The sequence below is a fragment of the Neovison vison genome, chromosome 2 (genome assembly GCF_020171115.1).
Source record: "Neovison vison isolate M4711 chromosome 2, ASM_NN_V1, whole genome shotgun sequence".
Lineage (NCBI taxonomy): Eukaryota > Metazoa > Chordata > Mammalia > Carnivora > Mustelidae > Neogale > Neogale vison.
In genome coordinates, this window is record NC_058092.1 from 16,026,268 (window position 1) to 16,048,067 (window position 21,800).

Sequence of the window (21,800 nt, forward strand, 5' to 3'; positions counted from 1 at the left end):
CTTCCACTCCCCCTGTTTGTGTTCCCTTTCTCACTGTGTCTCTCACTATCAGATAAATAAAGAAATCATTAAAAAAAAAAAAGAAAAGAAACTCAAGCTCTAGGGGAACTGGGACCATGTCCTGTTCATGGCTCCTTCCCCTAGAACATTCTGATATGGAGAAAGCACTCAACAACAAAAAAATTTTTTGAGGTGGATACTAGTATAACTCCTGACTTAGAGATGAGAAAACTGAGGTCTGGAGAGGTTAAGCCATGTCCCCAAGGATGAGGAGCCTGGAGGTGGCAGAGTTAGGATCGGAAGCCAGGTCCGACCTGGTTTCCAGAGCCCATGTTCTCTCCTGGAAGAGGCTGGCTTGCTTTCGTGAGAAATTACCTTCCCCCTCCCCTGTTATCAGCTAGCCATTTAGTGCCACCTGTGTAGCCACAGGTTGGAGGGACCTTGGGTCTTGCTGTTGGCTGTCACTCTCCCATGTGCAGCAGGTGGGGGCCATGGCCTTGACCATGAGAGAGCTGGCGTTCCACCACCTGTTCTGGGAATGGGGCCCAATCGGCCCCCCTCCATCTGCTTTCTGCTCTATATTAGAGCCCCAGATTATGTGTGCTTTTTCTATCGTCTCAAAACTCACGATGCTCCGGCTGCTGAGTTCCCTCCTATTTGTGGCCTTTGGTAAGACCCCAGCCTGTGCTGCACAGGGCCAGGAACCTTGAAATCTGTCACCTACCCTGAGTGCCATGAACCCAACACCTGGGTCCACAGGAGGGGATCTCAGTTTGCACCTGGGCATGATTGTGGGGGCTCAGCTTGGTGCTGGGGCAGGACAATGGAGGGGGAGCAGTGGACGGAACAGCTCAGGAGAAAGACTGGGCTACCCAAAACACTGTGGTGGAACTCCTCATTGGGGGCAGTAAAGAAAGTCTAGTGTGAAGAGTTTGGGCTTTGTGGTTAGACTGGGCTGGAATTTCTGTTCCTCTGCTTAACCCTCTAATAGTCCTCTCCCCGCTCTGCCCCACTCCAAATCATGCGGTCTAGCCTTTTCCTAGTCTCTCCACCATATTATATTCCAGCTCAGGGCCACCTCCTCCAAGCAGCCTCTCTTGACTGACAGTAACAGTAATAGATAACGTTTATTGAGTGCTTACTTCATGTCGGGGAATGCTAAAGATTTTTTCTTATATTATCTCTTGTAACCCTGTAACTCTTACAACCATTTTCTTACGTTACTTCTTGTTATGTAAGAGTGCTTACTATATGCCAGGGAACGCTAAAGATTTTTTCTTGTATTATCTCTTGTAACATGTCCATGAGATCAGTACTATTATTATCCCCATTTTACAGACGGAGAAACTGACCCTTAGAGAAGGAGCCCAGGCTAGAAGTAGGGGCAGAGCTGTATTTTGAATCCAGGCAATCTTATTTCAAAGCCACCACTTTTCATGACAATTAGCTATCCTGTCGCAAGGGTTCTCTGGGCACCAGGCACTGTTCTAAGTGCACTAGGCCCTTCAATCCTGCCATGGAAGGAGGTCACATATCTATTCTAGCCTCGTGGGACTCTAGAAACCCCTGCTCTAGTCCAAATGCTCACTGTGCATACATGGCTGCAGAGGTCCACAGAGGGGAAAGAGCTTACGCTGGGTTCAGCCAGTGTGTGGCACATCTAAAACTGGGACCCAGGCCTCTTCTTAGTTTTGTAGGACTCTCTGGTTGATTGATGTCTCCTCTCTCCCTTCCAGCCTCAGGCTGTGGCCGACCTTCCTACCAGCCCTCCGCCCGCGTTGTCAATGGTGAGGATGCGGTCCCCTATAGCTGGCCTTGGCAGGTAAGAGCAATATGGGCGGCATTGTTTCTCCCCATGGGCTCTGCACCCTCTTCTGACTGCAAGGCATTCAGTCTTGGCCCCACTGCTTCACTTCCAGTATCTATCCTCTCTAGCTTCAAGACCAGGAGACTCTTGGACAGTTGACTTCACATGGATGTCTTGTCCACCCAAACCATAACCCTCCCTGGGCTGCTGGCAAGTCAGAAGTGATATCTGGGGAGAAGGCAATGTTTATTTGGTGCACAAACAGTGGAATTTCAGACACTGTGTTTAGGGAGGGAGGTTTTGGGGTAGACATTTCTAGATTCCTCGAATTATACACAAGTCTGCAAGGTCTAAGAGCACTAAAGGAAAGGAGGGCTTTATAGAGGTTGGTGGGGCACAAGGGGCTGGGTAGACCCCCTGCGCCGACACAGTAGCCACTAGCTACGTTTGTTTGTTGAACTTTAAATTAACTGAAATAAAATAATATTATGGGGGCGCCTGGGTGGCTCAGTTGTTGAGCGTTTGCCTTTGGCTCAGGTCGTGATTCCAGGGTCCTGGGATGGAGCCCCACATCAGGCTTCTTGCTCCACAGGGAGCCTGCTTCTCCCTCTCCCACTCCCCTGCTTTTGTTCCCACTCTCGCTGTGTCTCTGTCAAGTGAATAAATAATTTTTAAAAATTAAAATAAAATAATGTTAAAAATTCGGTTGTTCAGTGCTGAGCACATTTCAAATTCTCAGTAGCCACATATGGCTACTGGCTACCATATTGAACAGCCCAGATATAGAACATTTCCATCATCACAGAAAGTTCTCCTGGGGGGGGGGTGCCTGGGTGGTTTAGCTGGTGAAGCGTCTGCGTTGGGTTCAGGTCATGATCCCAGGGTCCTGGGATCGAGTTCCACATAGGGCACCTTGCTCAGCAGGGAGTCTTCTCCCTCTGCCCCTCCCCGCCTGCTTATGCTTTTTCTCTCTCTCCCTCTCTCAAAAATAAATGAACAAAATCTTGGAAAAAAAAAAAAAGAAAGAAAGTTCTATTGAATGGCACTGGTCTACAGCAAGGGTCAGCTAACTTGTTCTGTAAAAGACCAGAAAATAAATATTTTAGCTTTTGTTAACCTTATGGTTTCCTTTTTATTTTTAAGATTTTATTTATTTATTTGACAGAGAGAGATCACAAGCAGGCAGAGAGGCAGGCAGAGAGAGAGGAGGAAGCAGGCTCCCCGCTGAGCAGAGAGCCCGATGCGGGACTCGATCCCAGGACCTTGAGATCATGACCTGAGCCGAAGGCAGCGGCTTAACCCACTGAGCCACCCAGGAGCCCAACCTTATGGTTTCTATTGCAATGAGTTAATTTTGCCATGGTAGTGTGAAAGCAGCCATAGATAATGTAGTCGTGAGGTGGAACACTGTACATTTCTAGAGGATGCCATTCTGCATGAAAGATGCCCTTTAGAGTTGTATAGTGCACAACTGATACAGCTGTGAATATCAGCCCTCATTGAGGGTCCAGACCACTTAGGCTCCTCCCTCCCTTGCTACCAGGTCTCCCTGCAGTACGAGAAGGGTGGAACCTTCCACCACACCTGTGGTGGCAGCCTTATTGCCCCTGACTGGGTCATGACTGCAGGCCACTGTGTCTCGTAAGTTCTTTTGCTTGTCCCTGTCTCCACGTTAGAACCAGAAGTGCTGGGGTAGTGGGGGGCTTTGGGCCCAGACTGACCTGACTTCTACCGGCAGGAGCTCCTTGACCTACCAGGTGGTGTTGGGCGAGTATAACCGGGCTGAGGAAGAGGGCCCCGAACAGGTGATCCCCATCAATGCCGGGGACCTCTTCGTGCACCCACTCTGGAACCCCAACTGTGTAGCCTGTGGGTGAGTGAATGCTTCGGCCTAGGACCCAGAAGTTACTGGTCCCTCTGCCCTGCCGTGACCCAAAGATGATTCTGAGGAGACTCCCAGGGACAGTGGGGCTGGGTCCAGCAGCCTGGGCCCTGGTCTCACACACTGAGGATCAGAGCCAGGAGAGATTCTAAGGACCATCTACACCAAACCTCTCTCCTTATGGAAGGACATCAGGGCCTCCGGAGGGCCAGGAACTCTCCCAAGTCCATTTGGATAGTTGACTTGAACCCAGAACACCTCTGGCATCCCCTTTCCCAAATCCAAGGGTTCCTCCATTCAACCAACATTCGCCCAGTGCCTCCTGGGTTCCTGGCCCAGTGGGCAAAGAGAGGAGCAAAGGACTGAGAGGGTCCAGAATAAGTCACTAAGGTGCTTGGGCAATGCACTGCCCTTCTGGAGTCTCGATTATACCATATGTCAAGGGTGACCTTCTGGGCTTCCTGGGTGGTTTGAAGGTCAAGGAGGTGATCACTGGGTAAGAACACTAAACCCCTCAATCAGGTGCAAAATCACGTGTCCGGATGGCTCCGCACTTTTCTGATGAGGGTCAGAGAAGGGTGCAGAACCCTTGCAAGTGCATGGCAGAAGAGACAGTCCATGATGATCATGACCTTGACCCCTTCTCACAGGACTCCTGGGATAGATGGAGAGGAAAGGGGACCTTTCTCAGGCCCCACCCAGACGCACTGCATCAGGAACCCTGGGGTGGAGCACAGCAAACCTGTGACCTCCACGATCCTGACACAGTTGAAGTGTGCAAACCTCAGTGTAGGAGCTGAGGACAGCTAGGAAGGCCAAGGGTCAGCATGGGTGCAAGGGAGGGGGAGGTTGCTCAGCCCTAAAAACACACGCGATTCGGAGGGAAGGGAGCAGTGAGGACACCCCGGAGGTGAACTCTGTAGCAAAGGCTGGAATGTGGGGCTTGGTCTGGCTGGAGGACTAGGCTCCCCGACTCTTTCTGACTCCTTCCTCCTTGCCAGCAATGACATCGCTCTCATCAAGCTGTCACGCAGCGCTCAGCTGGGAGATGCTGTCCAGCTCGCCTGCCTCCCACCCGCCGGGGACATCCTGCCCAACGGGGCGCCCTGCTACATCAGCGGCTGGGGCCGCCTCTACAGTGCGTGCTGACCCCTCCTGCCGGCCTCAGGGACCGTGGGCAGGAAGACAGGGCCTGGGGCTGGGGCTGGAGAGTTGAATAACCAGGATGGGTTTTTGCACTTGCCTCCCATTCCTCCTCCAGGAGCACCTTTTTGCTCCATCTGCCCAAACACCAGCGTGTTCGATTAGCATTTTGTAGTGTCTCCTACGTGCCAGGTGTTGGTGGACAACGCAGGCAGGACCCTCTGGAGGGAGGAGAGTCCCCATCAGCCTAGAAGAGTTGCTTTCCCCAAACCCCCACCCCACTCTGAGGCTCCCAGCCTGGCACCCCCTTGCCACCCCACTGAGCACTGTGTCTCCCACAGCTGGTGGGCCGCTCCCAGACAAGCTGCAGCAGGCCTTGCTGCCCGTGGTGGACCATGAGCACTGCTCCAAGCTGGACTGGTGGGGCAGCTCCGTGAAGAAGAGCATGGTGTGCGCCGGTGGAGACACCCTCTCTGGGTGCAACGTGAGTCAGCTCGGAGGGCAGGGCCCTGGGGAACCTCTGCCATCTGCCTGGGAGGCAGACAAGCCATCTTACCTGCATGCCCCACTCAGCCTCTGGACCAGGCAGGACTCTGAAGGAGTCAGTGTGGTCCAGACACACCGGCCTGGCCTCTGGCTTCTAGTCCCAGCTCACACTGACTTGGCCTGGGGCAACTCAACCAGGTCCTCAGGCTTCCCCTGAAGCCCAGCAAGGGACATTGACACCAGGATCTCCCAAGTCACCTTCAACTCCATGGTTCCTGAAGTTATGATAAAACAGTAATATTGCTGCAATAGAAGTCAGGAGGATTAATAATAGGATAACTAGCTAGTAATAATGAGAACTACCATGATTCCATGGCTTCCTCTCTGCTAAGGGCTGGGCTAGGATCATATACTTATTATCTCACAAGATCTTGTAGGACAGGTCTTAGTCCCCATCCCAAACAAGCCAACTGGGGCTTAGAGAGGTCAAGTCACCCAGGGAGTTCCCAAACCCCCCCACTGCCAGAACCAATTCCTTCCATCTCAGACACGGCTCAGCTCCTCACTGCTCTCTGACCATTCTAGGGTGACTCTGGGGGACCCCTTAACTGCCCCGCAGCAGATGGCTCCTGGCAGGTCCACGGGGTGACCAGCTTTGTGTCTGCCTTCGGCTGCAACACCATCAAGAAGCCCACAGTGTTCACACGAGTCTCGGCCTTCAGTGACTGGATCGAGGAGGTGAGCGGGCTAGGACAGGCGGGAGGCCCGCATGCTGAGCTGGGTGAGAACAGCAGGTCCCGGGGGGTGGGTTGAAAGGACCCCAGAAGGTCAGGAGCAGAGGGGCCCTCGGACACATTTCAGAGGGCTTTGGGGATGTTTTCTGCTATGGCGTGGCCCCAACCACTTCAGTGGATTCTGGATGGAGCTTTGAACTATGGCTGAACTGCCTTATTTTCCTTATTTTAACAAGTGTTTATGAAATATCTTCTTTGGTCCAGGTCTTTCCCTGTCCTGAAAGATAGAGTGATGTGTCCAAGGGTGGCCTTGTGGGGAGGAGATGATTACATAAGCAATAATCATGAAATGTGGGGAGAGAGTGACTAGGATGCTCAGGCCCCAGTGAAAGTGTTAACCTTATCTGGGAACAAATGGTCAGGAACGGTTAACATAGTTCACCATAACAGTAATAGTCACCATTTAAAACTACATCAACCTCCTTAAGAGTTTCATCAATGACCCCTGTGAGATGAGTACTATGATTACTCATCCCATTATACAGACGAGGAAACTAAGGCTCAGAGAGGTCGAGTCACTCTCTTCCAGTGTTCCACAGCTGATGAGTCACATGGCTGGAAATCAAACTCCGTTCCATGTGACTTCAGAATCTGCTCCTAACCAGACGATTCTGGCTCTCCCCACTTTTTCTAGGTCATGTCAAGCCACTAGAACCAGGGCTCGGTGGCAGTGCTGATCCACCTTCTTTGTAGAAAATAAAGATCTTTCAGAAAACCCCAACGTGTGTATCTTCTTTCTTTGACTCGCCTCTTCCCTTCCAGGCTATTCATGAAATCTGAGATCCAATATGTAAGAGGCGAGACCAGATTCAACCCTTCATGAGAATGAGAAAAACATGGGTCTCTGAGAACGGAGAGGAGTTGCTATCAAGTCACCAATTGTCCCCGTTTACCTGGGACTGGGGGAGTGCCCAGGACACAAAACTTGCGGTGGTGAAAGTAGGAGAGTCCCAAGAAGTTGGTCATTCTATATAGCCACATACCACCTTCGGCTTTTCAAGGCAGGCATAAAAGCATAGAGTCTGCAGACCAACTGACTTTGTCAGACCCTTGGGAGGCTCGTGGTGGAGTGCAAGGGTCATGTGTTTTCTGCTTCCATTGATGGGCTAGGGAAAGGGGACTGTAGTCATTCATTCATTCATTCATTCAACAAGCATTCATTCCCTGTTTCAGACACGGGCTCAGAGAGGGAGAGAGACATGGTTCCTGCCCTGAAACATCTCATTATTATTCAGTTGGAGATGATCGTATCAGGGCCATTCACAAAACATTCACGAGGCACCTGCTTTGTGGCAAGTTTAGGGCTGGGAGTACAGATGTGAGGAAAATAACGTTGGGAGCCCTGGCTGCAGCCAGGAGCAGACACACACTCAGAAGCCCACGCAATGCCTCAAACACAGTCGGAGCCCACTGTGATGTTGCTGAGTCTAAGAGATTGTTGCCCTACAGCCAAGAGCAACATAGAAACAACTGAATTCCTTTACTCGTGTTCCTCCTGGGTACCGTGAAAGCAAACATGAGCCCAGCGAGGATACATGTTTATAATTTTTAAAAGATTTTACTTATTTATTTGACAGAGAGAGAAAGAGAGAGAGAGAGACCACAAACAAGGGAAGCAGCAGGCAGAGGGAGAGGGAGAAGTACGTTCTCCGCTGAGCAGGGAGCCCAATGCAGGACTTGATCCCACGAACTCAGGACCATGACCTGAGCTGAAAGCAGACCCCCAACTGATCGAGCCACCCAGGCGCCCCACGTTTATAATTTTTAATATTACTCTTGCCCCGTTGCTCCCCCTCCAAAAAATATACTTCTAGTTTTAAAAAGTTTAAAAGATACAGCATGGAGAATAACATAGGAAACACCCATGTAGCCTCCCTCCAGCATTAACAAAGCCCATGTTTTTTTTTTTCTTCTTCATGTTTTCTAAAAGAGGAACTACATTACTAGGGTAGAGGCCACTTTGTACCCAGAGGACATCATCGTGGCTGTGGGGTTGTTTACCCAACAGCACTGGTTTTCCTTTGGAGCACGGAGAAGGATCCTTCTTGCCTGCCCTCCACCTCGTGAGGGCGGGTTTGGCCCCATGGCTCTCTCTGCCCAAGGTGAAGATTTGAGAGGTGGGATGGTCTGCAGAGCTCTCTTTTGCTCTGCCATGGCAATGGGTGGCTGCAGGTCAGCCTGGTTGCAGAGTGAGGAGACACGGAGGACAGCCTCTAATGCCCCCTGATCGACACACAGCACAAGCAACAAATAAACTCTGTTGCTACAGGCCACTAAGATTTGGGATGTTTGTTACAGTGACATCAACCTAACTTATCCTTACTAATGAAATGAATTGTGCATTTATCTTGACACTTCATGCTGTTATATAGTTGTTTTAAAGTTTGTTTTTAAGTATTTTATTGTTTTTTAAAAATTATCTTTATTAACATATAATGTATTATTTGCCCCAGGGGTACAGATATGTGAATGGTCAGGCTTACACCATTCCCAGCACTCCCCATAGCCCATACCCTCCCCAGTGTCCATAACCCAACCACCCTATCCCTCCCCTCCCCCCCCCAACAACCCTCAGTCTGTTTTGTAAGATTAAGAGTCTCATGGTTTGTCTCCCTCCTGATCCCATCTTGTTTCGTTTTTCCTTCCCTACCCCCAACAACACCCCAGCCATGCCTCTCAAATTCCTCATATCAGGAGATCATATGATAGTTGTCTTTCTCTGATTGATTTATTTCACTAAGCATAATACCCTCTAGTTCCATCCACATCACTGCAAATGGCAAGATTTCATTTCTTTTGATGGCTGCATATATTCCACTGTATGTATATACCACATCTTCTTTATCAATTCATCTGTGGATGGAAATATAGGTTCTTTCCATAGTTTGGCTATTGTGGATATTGCTGCTATAAACATTTGGGTGCACATGACCCTTCGGATCACTAAATTTGTATCTTTAGGGTAGATACCCAGTAGTGTGATTGCTGGGTCGTAGGGTAGCTCTATTTTCAACTTTTTGAAGAACCTTCATGCTGTTTTCCAGAGTGGCTGTACCAGTTTGCATTCCCACTCTATTATATAGTTTTAAAATCCCATATTTAATATCTATAAACAATGTATTGCATTGTTTGGGTTTTCAAAAGTACATGCATGGTGGGACTCAGTGGGTTAAGCTTCTGCCTTCAACTCAGGTTGTGAACTCAGGGTCCTGGGATCAAGCCCCAAAGCAGGCTCCCTGCTCAGCACAGAGTCTGCTTCTCCCTCTTCCTCTGCTTCTCCCCCAGCTCGTGCTCTCTCTCTCTCAAATAAATAAATAAAATCTTTTTTAAAAAAGTACAAGCATATCTTCATGCTGTATGTATAATTCTGTGGTCTAGTTCTTTCATCCAGCATTGTGTCTTGAGGTCTCTCCATACTACTTTGTAGATCTCTAGCTCATTGCTGCTAGTTTTGAACACTCTGCTATTACACAACACTATTTACTTATCCTTCTCCCCCTACAGATGGACATTCACAGCAGGGCCAATTTTTTTTTATGATTACAAATAGTGCCTCAGTGAATGTCCTTGGACATATCTCCAGGTACAAATGTGTGAGAATTTCTCTAGGGTAGATTCCAAGAAACGGGTGGGAGGCTGTGCTCATTTTCAACTTCACCAATTGCCAAGTTGCTCTCCAAAGTAATTTTATCAACAATACTTCATAAAATTTTCTTTCTTCTTTTCCCAACCATGGTCCCCACGTATTACGACTGCCTCCCCACTTTTCTGCATCACCACTCCTGGACACTCCCCCACGGAAACGCTCCTCCAGCCCGTAGCCCCCATTCTAGCTCTTACAAAAGCCTGAGAACTGGTCTGGCAAGGCCTGAGTGAGGTCAAGGGAGGACCTGAGTCAAGCAGAGCAGAGACAAGGGTGCGGGGGAGGATTCGAGAATTTCTGGAACCAGCACGAGGTCATCATTCGTGTTGAGTCAGAGGGATTTTGCCAGATGACACATAACAGGTGTTTTCAGGCCACTACTTCTTCCCAATGGGTCAGGGAAGGACCCTTGGACAGTTTCCCCTTGGGCAGTTTGTTTTAGAATAAAGGGCAGTCAGACCTGTAAAATTCCACCCTGTGGAGCTCCTGAGGGCCTCCCACCTAGCCTCAGAGGGAGGCTAACTGCTGACACCCTCCTCATGGATGGGCAACAGGGAGTTAGGAAATCTTGCCTTAAAGTGTCAACAACTTGATCAATAATTCAGTGTTCTTGGGGGGCCTGGGTGGCTCAGTGGGTTAAAGCCTCTGCCTTTGGCTCAGGTCATGATCCCAGGGTCCTGGGATTGAGCCTCCAGCGGGGCTCTCTGCTCAGCGGGGAGCCTGCTTCCTCCTCTCTCTTTGTCTGCCTCTCTGTCTACTTGTGATCTCTGTCTGTCAAATAAATAAATAAATAAATAAATAAATAAATAAAATCTTTTAAAAAAATTCAGTGTTCTCTTTTTAATCTCCAAGTCTTGACAATTCAAATCATTTAAAAACCGTATAGTCAATAATTTAATTTTTTATAAAAAGATTTCTTTGGGAGAGAGACAAAGAGAGCACAAGCATGGGAAGGCACAGAGGACAGGGAGAAGCAGACTCCTCACTGTGAACAAAGGGCTCGATCCCAGGACACCAGGACCATGACCTGAGCCGAAGGCAGACGTTTAACCCACTGAGCCACCGAGGCACCCCAATAATTTGATTTTTTAAGTAATGATTAGAGCATCAATGCCAACAACTTATTTTAGTTTTCTAAATCATGAAGAAAATCTCCATTTCTAAAAAGCACAATGTCAACACTTTATTTTTTTTAAAAAAGACTTTATTTATTTATTTGACAGAGAGAGATCATAAGTAGGCAGAGAGGCAGGCAGAGGGAGAGGGGAAGCAGGCTCCCACCCAGGACTCGACTCCAGGACCCTGGGATCATGACCTGAGCTGAATGAAGGCAGAGGCTTTAACCCACTGAGCCACCCAGGTGCCCCTCAACACTTTTTAAATAATGTCTTGCAGCACTCGGAAATATACTACTCATGTGGGGTTTTGTTTTTTTGTTTAAAGATTTTTTTTATTTATTTGTCAGGGAGAGACAGAGAGCACAAGCAGGGGGAGCAGCAGGCAGAGGGAGAAGCAGGCCCCCACAGAGCAGGGGGAGCCCGATGTGGGACTCGATCCGAGGAACCTGAGCTGAAGGCCATTGCTTAACCAATTGATCCGTCCAGGTGCCCTCGATAAACATTTATCCAGCCTGTGCTCAGTTTTAGGCGTCAGAGACATGATGATGGGATAGTCACAGGTTTTGGCCCTGTGGTCAATTCTTCGAGGGGGTGAGATAGAAAATAAACAGATAATAGCAATCCAGAGCAACAGGCTACGAAGGGACTGCGTGGATGCCTTTCGAAGGGTGGGGGGACAGCAAAGGCTGCTCGAGAGAGGCTCCCTTTGAACTGGAACCTGGATGAGCAGGTGTCAGGAAAGGGTACCACGAGCAGAGATCACCAAAGAGGTGAAGATGAGCTTCTTGGGTTTGCAAAATAACTAGAAGGCCAGTGTGCCTGGAGCAGAGTGAGTGAATAACGGTGGGAAAAGATGAGGCATGTAGGGGCAAAGCACAAAGCTTCCATTTTTTTTTTTTAAAGATTTTATTTATTTATTTGACAGACAGAGACCACAAGTAGGCAGAGAGGCAGGTAGAGAGAGAGGGGAAAGCAGGCTCCCTGCTGAGCAGAGAGCCCGATGTGAGGCTCGATCCCAGGACCCTGAGACCATGACCTGAGCCGAAGGCAGAGTTTTAACCCACTGAGCCACCCAGGCGCCCCACAAAGCTTCCATTTTTATCCTGAATGCTAATAACCTTACATAGAGCCACAACATACATACTTTTCATATACACTCATAAACTTTTAAAATTGGAGCTGCTCTGGGACCTAAAGCGCTCCCCTGTCTCGTACTCCCAACTGGAGTGGTCCAGCAGTCTTTTGAAGCAGTCCTAAGGAATCTAAGAATTGGAATATAGTCCAACCCTCTCACTTTACAGATGGGAAAACCATGGCTGAGAGGAGGTGAAAGGTGGAAACTGCTCTGTAGGAGTGAGTGGGGCAAGGGCCACAGTCACTAGTGGAGGTAGGACTAAGGGCACAGGAAGGAGCTCTGGTTATCCAACCATCAGCTGGAGTATCTGGCAATCTAGAGGTTTACTGACCTGAAGTGGCAGTGTAGACAAAAGGCACATCCTCTTCCCCAGGGACACTGGCTGGGGGTGAGATGGGGTGGAGTTGGGGGTGTGGGAGGTTACCTGGAAGGTAGGGAGGGTTTGGGGGTAAGGGTCGAGATAACCCAGCAGGGGTTTGGGAAGTGCCCCTCTAATTCCTTAGCGTGTCCCATTTGAGTAGGGCAAATGGGTGGAGAGATAGGGACTGGTGCTCGGTGGCCTACCTAACAGCCCAGTCCCTTCCCCTTCAAGGTTAAGAGCAAGGACATGGAAGGGCTGTCTCTGTTAGCATCTTTGCACTTCCTCTCACAAGCTGTGCTATCTCAACATGTGTGCTTCCGACTCAAATCCAGGCTAAACCCAGACGCGAACCAGAGAAATGTGACTTCAAATCTTCAGTTCTTAACCATCAGCAACTGGAAAGTAAGTCTTGGGGAAGAGGCACACAGGGCTAAGCCCGAGCCTTCCATACACAGGACAGACAGACTGGCAGACACATGCCCAATTCTGTCTGCGTACAGACTTCTGTCTGTGCCCACTGCCTCCCATGAAGTGACTCCACGGGGTGCCACACAGGACCACCGCTTCCAAACAGCAGCCACCCAGCCCTCTATTCTGTTTTCTTCCCTCTGGGTGGTGCAAAGGCTCAAGGGTGTAACCTCAGGGTGGAGCGCTGAGTCAGCTGCGGACGGCCCACTGGAGTGTCCCAATTTCCCGCTTCGACCTCTTTCCACCTCGCGGCTGCAAACTGCGACTTAAAAAAAAAAAGAACTTCGCCCAAGCGGAGAAGCTACCTAGGAGTTACCAAAAGCTCCGCACGGTAGGAAGAACTGAGACTGAGGAAGCCTCAAAGCCCACACGGGTTAAAACCACGGAGCAGCAGAGTACCGCCGAGGCCTAGAGAGGCCGCGCCCCTCTACCCTGTTTCCCTCCCCTTCACTTCCAACTTCCGGGTGGGGCGCCACTTCCGGTTCCGGCGTCTGGCTACAAAGCATTGCGCTGGGAAGGTGGTTTCCTTTTTTCGGAGTCGGTTTCGAGCTTCGAGTCGGCTCTCGAGGAGCCCCCGCCCCCGTGACCCCCACCCTCCGAGGTGGCACCTGCGCAGGTGAACGCCCCCTCCCTCCTTCCCTCCATCCCTCCCGACCGCCTCTCTTTTCCGGGCGCACGGTCTGTTGGGAGTGGGGGGCCGCGGCGGCGGTGGCGGTCGGCCTCGGAGCCGAGAAGCCCTGCTCGGGGACTCTGCAGGTCGCTCGGGCTAGAGTGGCATTGGAGCTCGCTTCAGCTCGGGAGGAGGAGGTCCTGGTCTGAACCCCCAGAAGTCTTTTTCCGGTCGGACCTAGACCCTCCGAGCCGCGCCCATATGGTGGGAGGAGCCCGGCTCAGCTCCCCGCCTAGACGCCGGGAAATTTCTACGCAGCGGGGTGGTCCCACTTCCTGGTCTTGTGACCTTGGGCAGATCCCCTTTCGTCAGGCCTTAGTTTGGTTACGTGTGAATGGAAGTGACAGTAACTGTCCTTCTGGGTTATGGGGAGGATTGGATGAGGGGAAAGCGTCCGCGGAGTGTCTGGCGGGTAAAACTCAAATAGCATCAGCTGCTGCTGTTAATGGAGACAGCTGGGGCAGTAGAGAGTCGTATCCGGAGTTTAACTAGAGTGGCTGGGAGGGTCACGTAGCGGAATATAAATTGCCTAGCACAGTGTCAGCCAGAAAGTTAAGTGCTCAGTAAGTCGGCATTATTAACGGATGAGGGTGAGCATTGTGTCTGGTCATTGATCTTCAAAAGCTGATAGGATTTATAAGCTTTATAAGTAAATCGTGGAGTTTGTCCATTTTTCAAATCCAGGCTTGAGAACAGGCCTCCTGACAACTGAGACTATTCTTAGAAGTCGTGGTTGTAAAGACCTCTGGGGCTGGAAGCTAGAAGTATTAATAAAAGGGTGTTTTCCTAAGTGTGTTAACGGGTTTTTCCTTCAGAAGGGTTTTGGGCAGGCGGAGAATGTTTGCTTCCTTTTGAATTAGGAAAGTAATACATAGTTGCAGTTAAAAAGAAAGCAATATAGAAAGATACGGAATGGAAAATGTTTCTTGAAGATAGTGTTTGTGATAGATCGGGTCATCTGTGCTTGTGTATGTATTTTAATTTCCCCAGGTGGGATCATACGGTAAGGTGGTGGTGTGTTACGGGCGCCTGTCTGTATCAGCACTCACAGGCCGAGTTCCTGCTTCATAAGATTGCCCTTATTCCGTTAAATGGCCAAATTATTTCCCTGTTGATGGTCACTTAGGTTGTTCCCAGGATTTTGCTGTCTCACATTTCATCCAACCTTTCCTTGACTAAATATTTCCTATTTTTCCAAGGCACCCCTGAGTTATGGGGATATTTTGCTTTGGGCTTCATCATGCTAGATTAGTGACACCTTACTTTTGGGGAAGAGAACATGTTGTTGATAGAGCAAAAACCCAGTAGTATGAAAAGAATAAGTGTGTTCTAGGAATATCTAAATGGCAGGGACTGGAATCAGTTCAGGTTTTCTAGAAAATGGGTTATGAAACATAGGAAGAAGAGGTGACTAGGATCTGAGAACTAGTTAATGCAAGATAGGTGGTCAGTGTTGGTGATTGTTGGCCTCTGTCAGTTGTTACACAGAAAACAGATTTGAGACAGTGTCTGAGTCCGAAGAAATTTTAGATGTCAACACTCCTGCTTCATGGACTAGGGAGGAATTAGATCTTGGGGGAGGGCGTTTGTTAATGAAAAAAAAGAGATGACCTTTGAAAACTGACCACATCATAGGAGTCGTACTCTTTGATTAGACATACCCGGATGTGGAAATTAATTTAGTCATTTCTGTACTGTCACTTGAAGTCTCTCTCTGTCTCCCTCTTTTTTAATAACATAGATTGTGGTTTTCCTATATGTAACCTTTCTCTTGGATTGGGGCCCTAACCCAAACGAAACAAAGCCTTTTTTCCCTAGCATTTTACACGTATGTAGTGTGCCCCCTCCTCCTCTGCCCCACTCCAGCTGGTTTGCTAATCTTAGCGTTGGCAATCATCCGGAGTTGGACATGTATGCTACTAGAATTCTGACTAGTTCAGTTTTCCATATACTGATGAGAGGAACTTAAGAGATTTTATTTGAGAGAGGGAGAGAAAGAGCATGCATGTGTGCACACAAGAGCCCATACCTTGAGCACAGGGAGGAGCTGAGAGAGAAAGAGAGGGAGAAGCTCCAGCAGAATCCCTGCTGAACATGGAGATCCTGACCTCCTGCTGAAATCCCAGAGTCAGGCTTCAACCAACTGAACCACCAGGGCAGCCCTGATGAGCTGATTAGAGGAACTTAGGATCTTGATCTTAGCATAGAGGCTTTTCTATTCCTTTCCTTTTTGTGAAGAGGGGATTTAGGTTTAACCCTGATGGTAGCTCCCAAAGTACTTTTTAAATTTTTTTAAGATTTTATTTATTTATTTGACAGACAGAGATCACAAGTAGGCAGAGAGACCCAGAGAGAGAGAGGGGAAGGGAAGCAGGCTCCCTTCTGAGCAGAGAGCCCTACGCATGGCTTGATCCCAGGACTCTGAGATCATGACCTGAGCTGAAGGCAGAGGCTTTAACCCAATGAGCCACCCAAGTGTCTTTAAAGTACTTTTTATTTTATTTATTTTTAAAGATTTCATTTATTTGAGAGAGAGAGTGAGCAAGTGAGCAGGAGCATGGGGGCGGGGGAGGGAGAAGCAGGCGCCCCACCGAACAGGGAGCCTGACCTGGGGCTTGATCCCAAGACCCTGAGATCATGACCTAAGCCCAAGGCAGATGCTTAACTGGCTGAGCCACCCAGGTGCCCCCTAAAGTACTTTTTAACACTCGTTATTCTTTCATCATAAAAGAGATTGGGGAGGGGGTCAGAAAAGACAGCAGAGTAGATGTCAGTGAAGAGACCTTTATCTTTTATGTTTTCAGTAGTTCCTTATAACTTTTGGACATGCACAACTCCATAAAAGACATTGGTGGAAGCAAACACTTGTGTTTTTAAAGATTCTCCCTCCTATAAATCATGTGAATGCATAGTTTTTTTTTTTAACATAATGTAAAATACTTTGTAATGCAGGGAAAATGAATAAAATATTTCTTAAAAAAGATTCTCTGGTTAGTGAGGCCGGCATTCTTCATCCTCTCTGCTTTGAGAATCTACATTCTTAAACTACTGCCACATTTTTCTCAATTGTGTCAATTGATCCAGAGGAAACAAAAACAGAATTTCTAATAGCTTTATTAAGAAATCCTGTTAAGATTGGAAAGCTGATGGAACTTGGGTCTGGAACAGATCCACAAGATCAAGGTGGTTTTAACAGTCTCTGGTCTGTTTTTGCTGAGCCTGTCTTTTCTCTGCATTTAGGAGTCTTCGATCTCCTTTTCCAGAGTTCCAGAATGGAGACTGAAGGGTACCTAGAGGCACAAAGAAATAGAGAAGTCCAGGATGATAAAATGAGGTCATCATCAAATGAGATGATGGCTGAGGTGCCAGAAGTTGTCCTAATACCGGCTCCCCAGGTCCAGGCTCCACGAGAGCCTTCTGGGCTTCCACAAGAGAGCCTTGATGAAGACTCTCTCGAAGACCTTGAGACCATGCCACGAAGGAATCCTCCCAACGCGGCAGCCTCCAGGCAGAGGTTCCGGAAATTCCGCTATGAAGATGGAGCTGGGCCCAGGGATGTCCTCAGACATCTGCAGGAGCTTGCCGGACAGTGGCTGAGACCCGATATTCACACAAAGGAGCAGATTGTGGAGATGCTGGTACAGGAGCAGTTCCAGGCTGTCCTGCCCGAGGAGCTCAGAGCTCGGGCCCAGAGATGTCAGCCTGGGGTTAGAATCACTGGCTAAATCCTGCCACAGGGTTCTTGCTCAGCCTACACGTGAGAAGTAACCAAACGTTCTCTTTGTTGCAGGAGCCAACAACAGTCATGGAGAAATGTGAACCTCGGGGGTTTTTTTGTTTTTTTTTTTTGTTTTTTCTTTTGGCTTGCCTTTGACTAGTTGTAATAAGAACCCATCAGAACCCATGTTTGGACCTCTCTCTGGCGGAGGCAGCTCTAATTCCTGGGACTGAGCTCTAGAAAGAGCTTCTGTTAGGACCCTCCTTTTAGGACAATCAGCCTGTTGCTTGTTCTTGCTCTGCTGAATGCCTCCTTTTTTGCACTTTCTGACATGCTTTAATATATTGTTATGTATCCAAAGAGGTAATTGCTTCAACTTTCAGAATTCTTGATTCTTGCTGTGGCGGCATGAATGGAAGCTTCTGTAACCCCACCAGTAACTCATCTTAGATGTCCTTGAACTATTAAAAGTTTAGTGCTTAATCACAATGTCCTGTGGTGATTTACCAGTTTAGCTTTGACTCAGCATTTGAGAAAGTTGAGATCATTATCAGGAGTAGATGTGAGCTAGAGATAAGACAGGAGCAGGTCAGCCCTTTGTGTGCAGTCAGAATTTAAATTCCAACTGAGAGGGGGATAAAACAGGGTCCTCCGAAGTGAGTAACTCTTAGATCTGTTTGATTTGCTCTCCCCATTTCCATGGCCCGTGTTCCACAGCTTGTCACCTCCACAAGAGAACTAAAGCTATCTGACCATTCTTTGCTGCTCCTCCTGAAACAGGTCACCCTGCTTTCTGTGTGTGGAGACATGTGCTTTGGTTGACGGCTGAGAAAGCAATCAGTAGCTGTGGTTGTGTTAGGCAGAGAGTAAACAGCAGCTGCTTTTCCTCAGTGTGACCTGCCTCTGTGGCCTGGCTGTTGGGATTTCTACATCTGTTCCTGTAATCACCTTGCTGCCAGTTCAGGAACTAATCTTTGGGAGAGGGATTGGTTAGCTCCAAGCTGGAACTCCTGTTTATTCTGCCGGTGTGTTCATACTTCCTGTGCCTTCCGGACTGGTCTAGATGCTAGGACACAAATACAAAACCCAGTATGAAGAAGAAATGTATAGTTTTTGAAGAGAGAGGAAGATGTTGAGCTCTATGGGTAGGATCATTAGTAAAACTAGTCTTCCTTTTATTTATTTATTTTTAAGATTTTGTTTATTTGAGAGAAAGCATGTGCAGGGGTAAAGGCAGTGGGAGAAGGAGCAGAACAAGCAGACCTTCCCCCTGCTGAGCACAGAGCCTGAACTGGGGCTCAATCCCAGGACCCTGAGATCCTGACCTGAGCCAAAGTCAGACATTTGACTGAGCTACCCAGGTGCTCCAAAAACACATTTCCTATTTAAACATGCACGCACGCACGTACGCACGCGCACACACACAAACACACACACACACACACACACACACTCTCTAAAAGCAGAGAGGAAATAGCCAAGTTAGGGAAGTGAGTTTTTTTTTTTTAAGATTTTATTTATTTATTTGATAGAGATCACAAGTAGGCAGAGAGAGAGGGGAAGCAGGCTCCCTGCTCAGCAGAGAGCCTGATGCATGGAGCTCGATTCCAGGACCCTGAGACCCTGACCTTAGTGGAAGGCAGAGGCTTTGACCCACTGAGCCACCCAGGCACCCCGGGAAGTGAGATTTTAATTAGACTTTCGTGGGAGATGACAGAATCCCACCTTGAGACAAAGTGTGGAAATGCTTGGGGAAGAGCAAACATACAGAAGGGTGAACTGTGCCTTTTATTGACTAGGTTAAGCTTTTCTTTCTTTTTAAAACCATTTTATTTTTTAAAGATTTTATTTATTTATTTGATAGCAGCAGGCAGGGAGAGGGAGGAACAGGCTTCCCCCTGAGCAGGGAGCTGGATGCATGGCTCTATTCCAGGACCCTGGGATCGTGACCTGAGCTAAAGGCAGATGCTTAACCATCTGAGCTACCCAGGTAGCCCTAAAACCATTTTAATTTAAAGATTTTATTTTTTATCAAGTCCTCTCTACAGACCCAGCATGGGTCTCAGACTGACAACCCTGAGATCAACAGTCAGTCTGACTGAGCCATCTAGGTGCCGCATAGGTGAATTTCTAGCCCTAATTCTAAGAGTAAAATTTAACACTGGCAAAGGAGTTAGGAAGCACGGTAGGGTTGGAGTATCTTCAATACTTCCATTTGTTCAGAGCATTATGAAAGTATTTCCTTTAGTCTGCAAAGATCAGGAACTCCTGGTGTTAATTTCCTGGCCTGTGCCTGTTTCTCAGCTGCTTCGGTGATCTGGAATATACTGTTAAGTAAAGGAGCCGACTTTCCCGGTGGACCCAGAAGTTACCACCTTCAGGATTGTATGGCTTGCCGGTGGAAGTGTCCTAAGTTAATGTAGCACAGGTTTTCTCAACATGGGCAATTTGGAGCCAGAGAATTCTCTTCCGTGGAGGCTTGTCTTGGGCATTACACAATGTTCAGCAACATCTGTAATCTCTCCTCACCACCTGCCCATAGCACCGCACTGAAGAGACAACCAAAAATTTCTCCAGACATTGCCCAGTGTTCCTCAGGGGCAAACTGGCCTTTAGCTGAGAACTGACTAAACAGGAGAGTTGGTCACGAATACACCACAGTTACCTTGGGATCCCTGGTCTCTTAAGCTTCATGTTGAATTGAGAAAGCTCTATGGTATAAGTTGGGTTTCATATTGGGAGTGTCCATCTGGTTCAGTTGGTAGAGCATGTGACTGAATCTCAGGGTCATGAGTTCAAGCCACACTTTGGGCATGGAGGCTACTTAAGAAAGGTGGGTTTCATATTCCCTGCATATGTTTGGGTAATGTCACCTACTCTGGCAAATCTTAAGTTCTTTGCTACAAGGATTAAAATGATTCCTCCAACTCTTGTCATTCTATTGAGATGGTTTACTGTGTGCTAGGATAGATGGATTTGTGATTCATTTAATCCTTATTGTCATCTGACTTCACCTATTTATATAAATACACCTGCTTTACAGATAAGGAAAGGAGATTCGCCAGTTACACTAGATGGCCAAGAAAATGGTGAAGATGGGATGTAAGCCTGGGATTTCTGTCCCTCTCATCTTGGGCTTTTTCTATCATGTCTGGAAGTAGGAATTGAACAAGCATTTCTTGAGAATCTCCTGCATGCAAGATGTTTCTTCTTTTACTTTTTCCCATCTTTATCTTACAATTTTTTGAGATTTTATTTGAGAGAGAGAGAGAGAGCTCAAGCAGGGGGAGGGATAGTGGGAGAAGGAGAGGCAGATTCCCTGCTATGCAGGGAGCGGGACTGGGAACCTCATCCCAAGACCCTGGGATCATGACCTGAGCCTCATCTTACAATTTAGAATAACATTCCTTAGCTTCATTTGGTAGAGAAAAAGTATAAAAACAAAAATGGCCCATAATCTCATTTTGTAGGGAACTCCCATTGACATTTTTCAAAGAAGAAGATATATTTGCACGTGGATAGAAAAGTCCAAAAAGTATAGAAGGGAATAAAAGGAAAATGTAAAGCCTCTTCCCATTAACAGTTACAAATCTTTCCAGAAGATACCAGTTACACAGATGTAATCATATACACATGTGGGTGCACACACGCATATGTCCCTTTTTTATTACACGAAATGCAGGTTTAGGTTATATATTTTTCTTGACCAGTAGGTCTTGGTGTCTGTTGCTATCAACATACAGAGATTTGCTTCATTTAAAAAAAATTTTTTTAAAGCAGCTGTAGAGTAGTTCCTTCTATGGCTAATCCCTAGCTTTGTACTTTCAGTAAAAAAAAAAAAAAAAAAAATGCAAGGGAGAGGATTTAGGTACGGGGTCAAACCTCTAAAGCATAAGATGTTTAGAGAGGTAAGTGACAGAGCCACAACTCAACCCCACAACCTCCACACCCTGACAGCAGAACTGGTACAATTCACAGCACCCCAGCACCATGTCCTGGCAACCCTGTGGTCTGAGCTCCTTCCCATGGAAGTGAATTTACAGATGAGGCTCCTTGCCCCCAGACAAATCCAGTAAGAGGAGAGGCTGGAGTCCATCTCCGTTTCATCTGGCTCCAGCCCCATGCCCTTGTCTTGAGGTCACACTGCCTGGATATCAAAGAGCAAGCCAAGTCCAGCACTTCAAGAGCTCTGTGGGGATTTGAGAGAACAGTAATTCCCTGTCTCTGTTGCCACCTCCTGAGATGATTCCTGTGCTTTCTCTTTGCAGTCTGCATGATCCAGCTACTGCTAATGTCTGTCACTGTCATTAAAAAAAAAAAAAAAAGATTCATTTAGTTATTAGGGAGAGAGAGCACAAGCTGGGGGAGGGGCACAGGGAGAGAATCTCAAGCAGACTCCCCGCTGAGGGTGAAGCCCGATGTGGGGCTGATCTGTGATTGATGAGATCAGGATCTGAACTGAAACCTGATGCCCAACTACTGACCCACCCAGGCACCCCTGTCATTGTCATTTCTTGAGTCCATCTAGAACCTAGTTCTAAAGAACCCTAAACACTTTGAATTCTGTGAGAGGAA

General features: G+C 47.9%; 1 protein-coding gene and 1 long non-coding RNA gene across 2 annotated transcripts; both read left to right on the forward strand.

The window, feature by feature from the left end:
• Positions 1–596: 596 nt before the first annotated feature.
• LOC122898604 (proproteinase E) lies at positions 597–6,764 on the forward strand. The gene is made up of 8 exons (XM_044236313.1): positions 597–669; positions 1,737–1,822; positions 3,351–3,448; positions 3,546–3,680; positions 4,691–4,827; positions 5,174–5,316; positions 5,904–6,056; positions 6,747–6,764. Exons 1-8 carry the CDS (start codon positions 597–599, stop codon positions 6,762–6,764), a joined length of 843 nt encoding a protein of 280 aa, XP_044092248.1.
• Positions 6,765–13,359: 6,595 nt separating this feature from the next.
• LOC122899547 lies at positions 13,360–17,708 on the forward strand. Its single transcript, XR_006383128.1, has 2 exons — positions 13,360–13,453; positions 16,748–17,708. It is a non-coding gene; the product is annotated as an uncharacterized LOC122899547 (long non-coding RNA).
• Positions 17,709–21,800: the final 4,092 nt, after the last annotated feature.

Coding starts and splice junctions, on each gene's coding strand:
- LOC122898604 (XM_044236313.1), top strand. CDS start 597: ATGTGTGCTTTTTCTATCGTCTCAAAACTCACGATGCTCCGGCTGCTG. Junction 670..1,736: donor CCTCCTATTTGTGGCCTTTG/GTAAGACCCCAG, acceptor TCTCCCTTCCAG/CCTCAGGCTGTGGCCGACCT. Junction 3,449..3,545: donor ACTGCAGGCCACTGTGTCTC/GTAAGTTCTTTT, acceptor TTCTACCGGCAG/GAGCTCCTTGACCTACCAGG.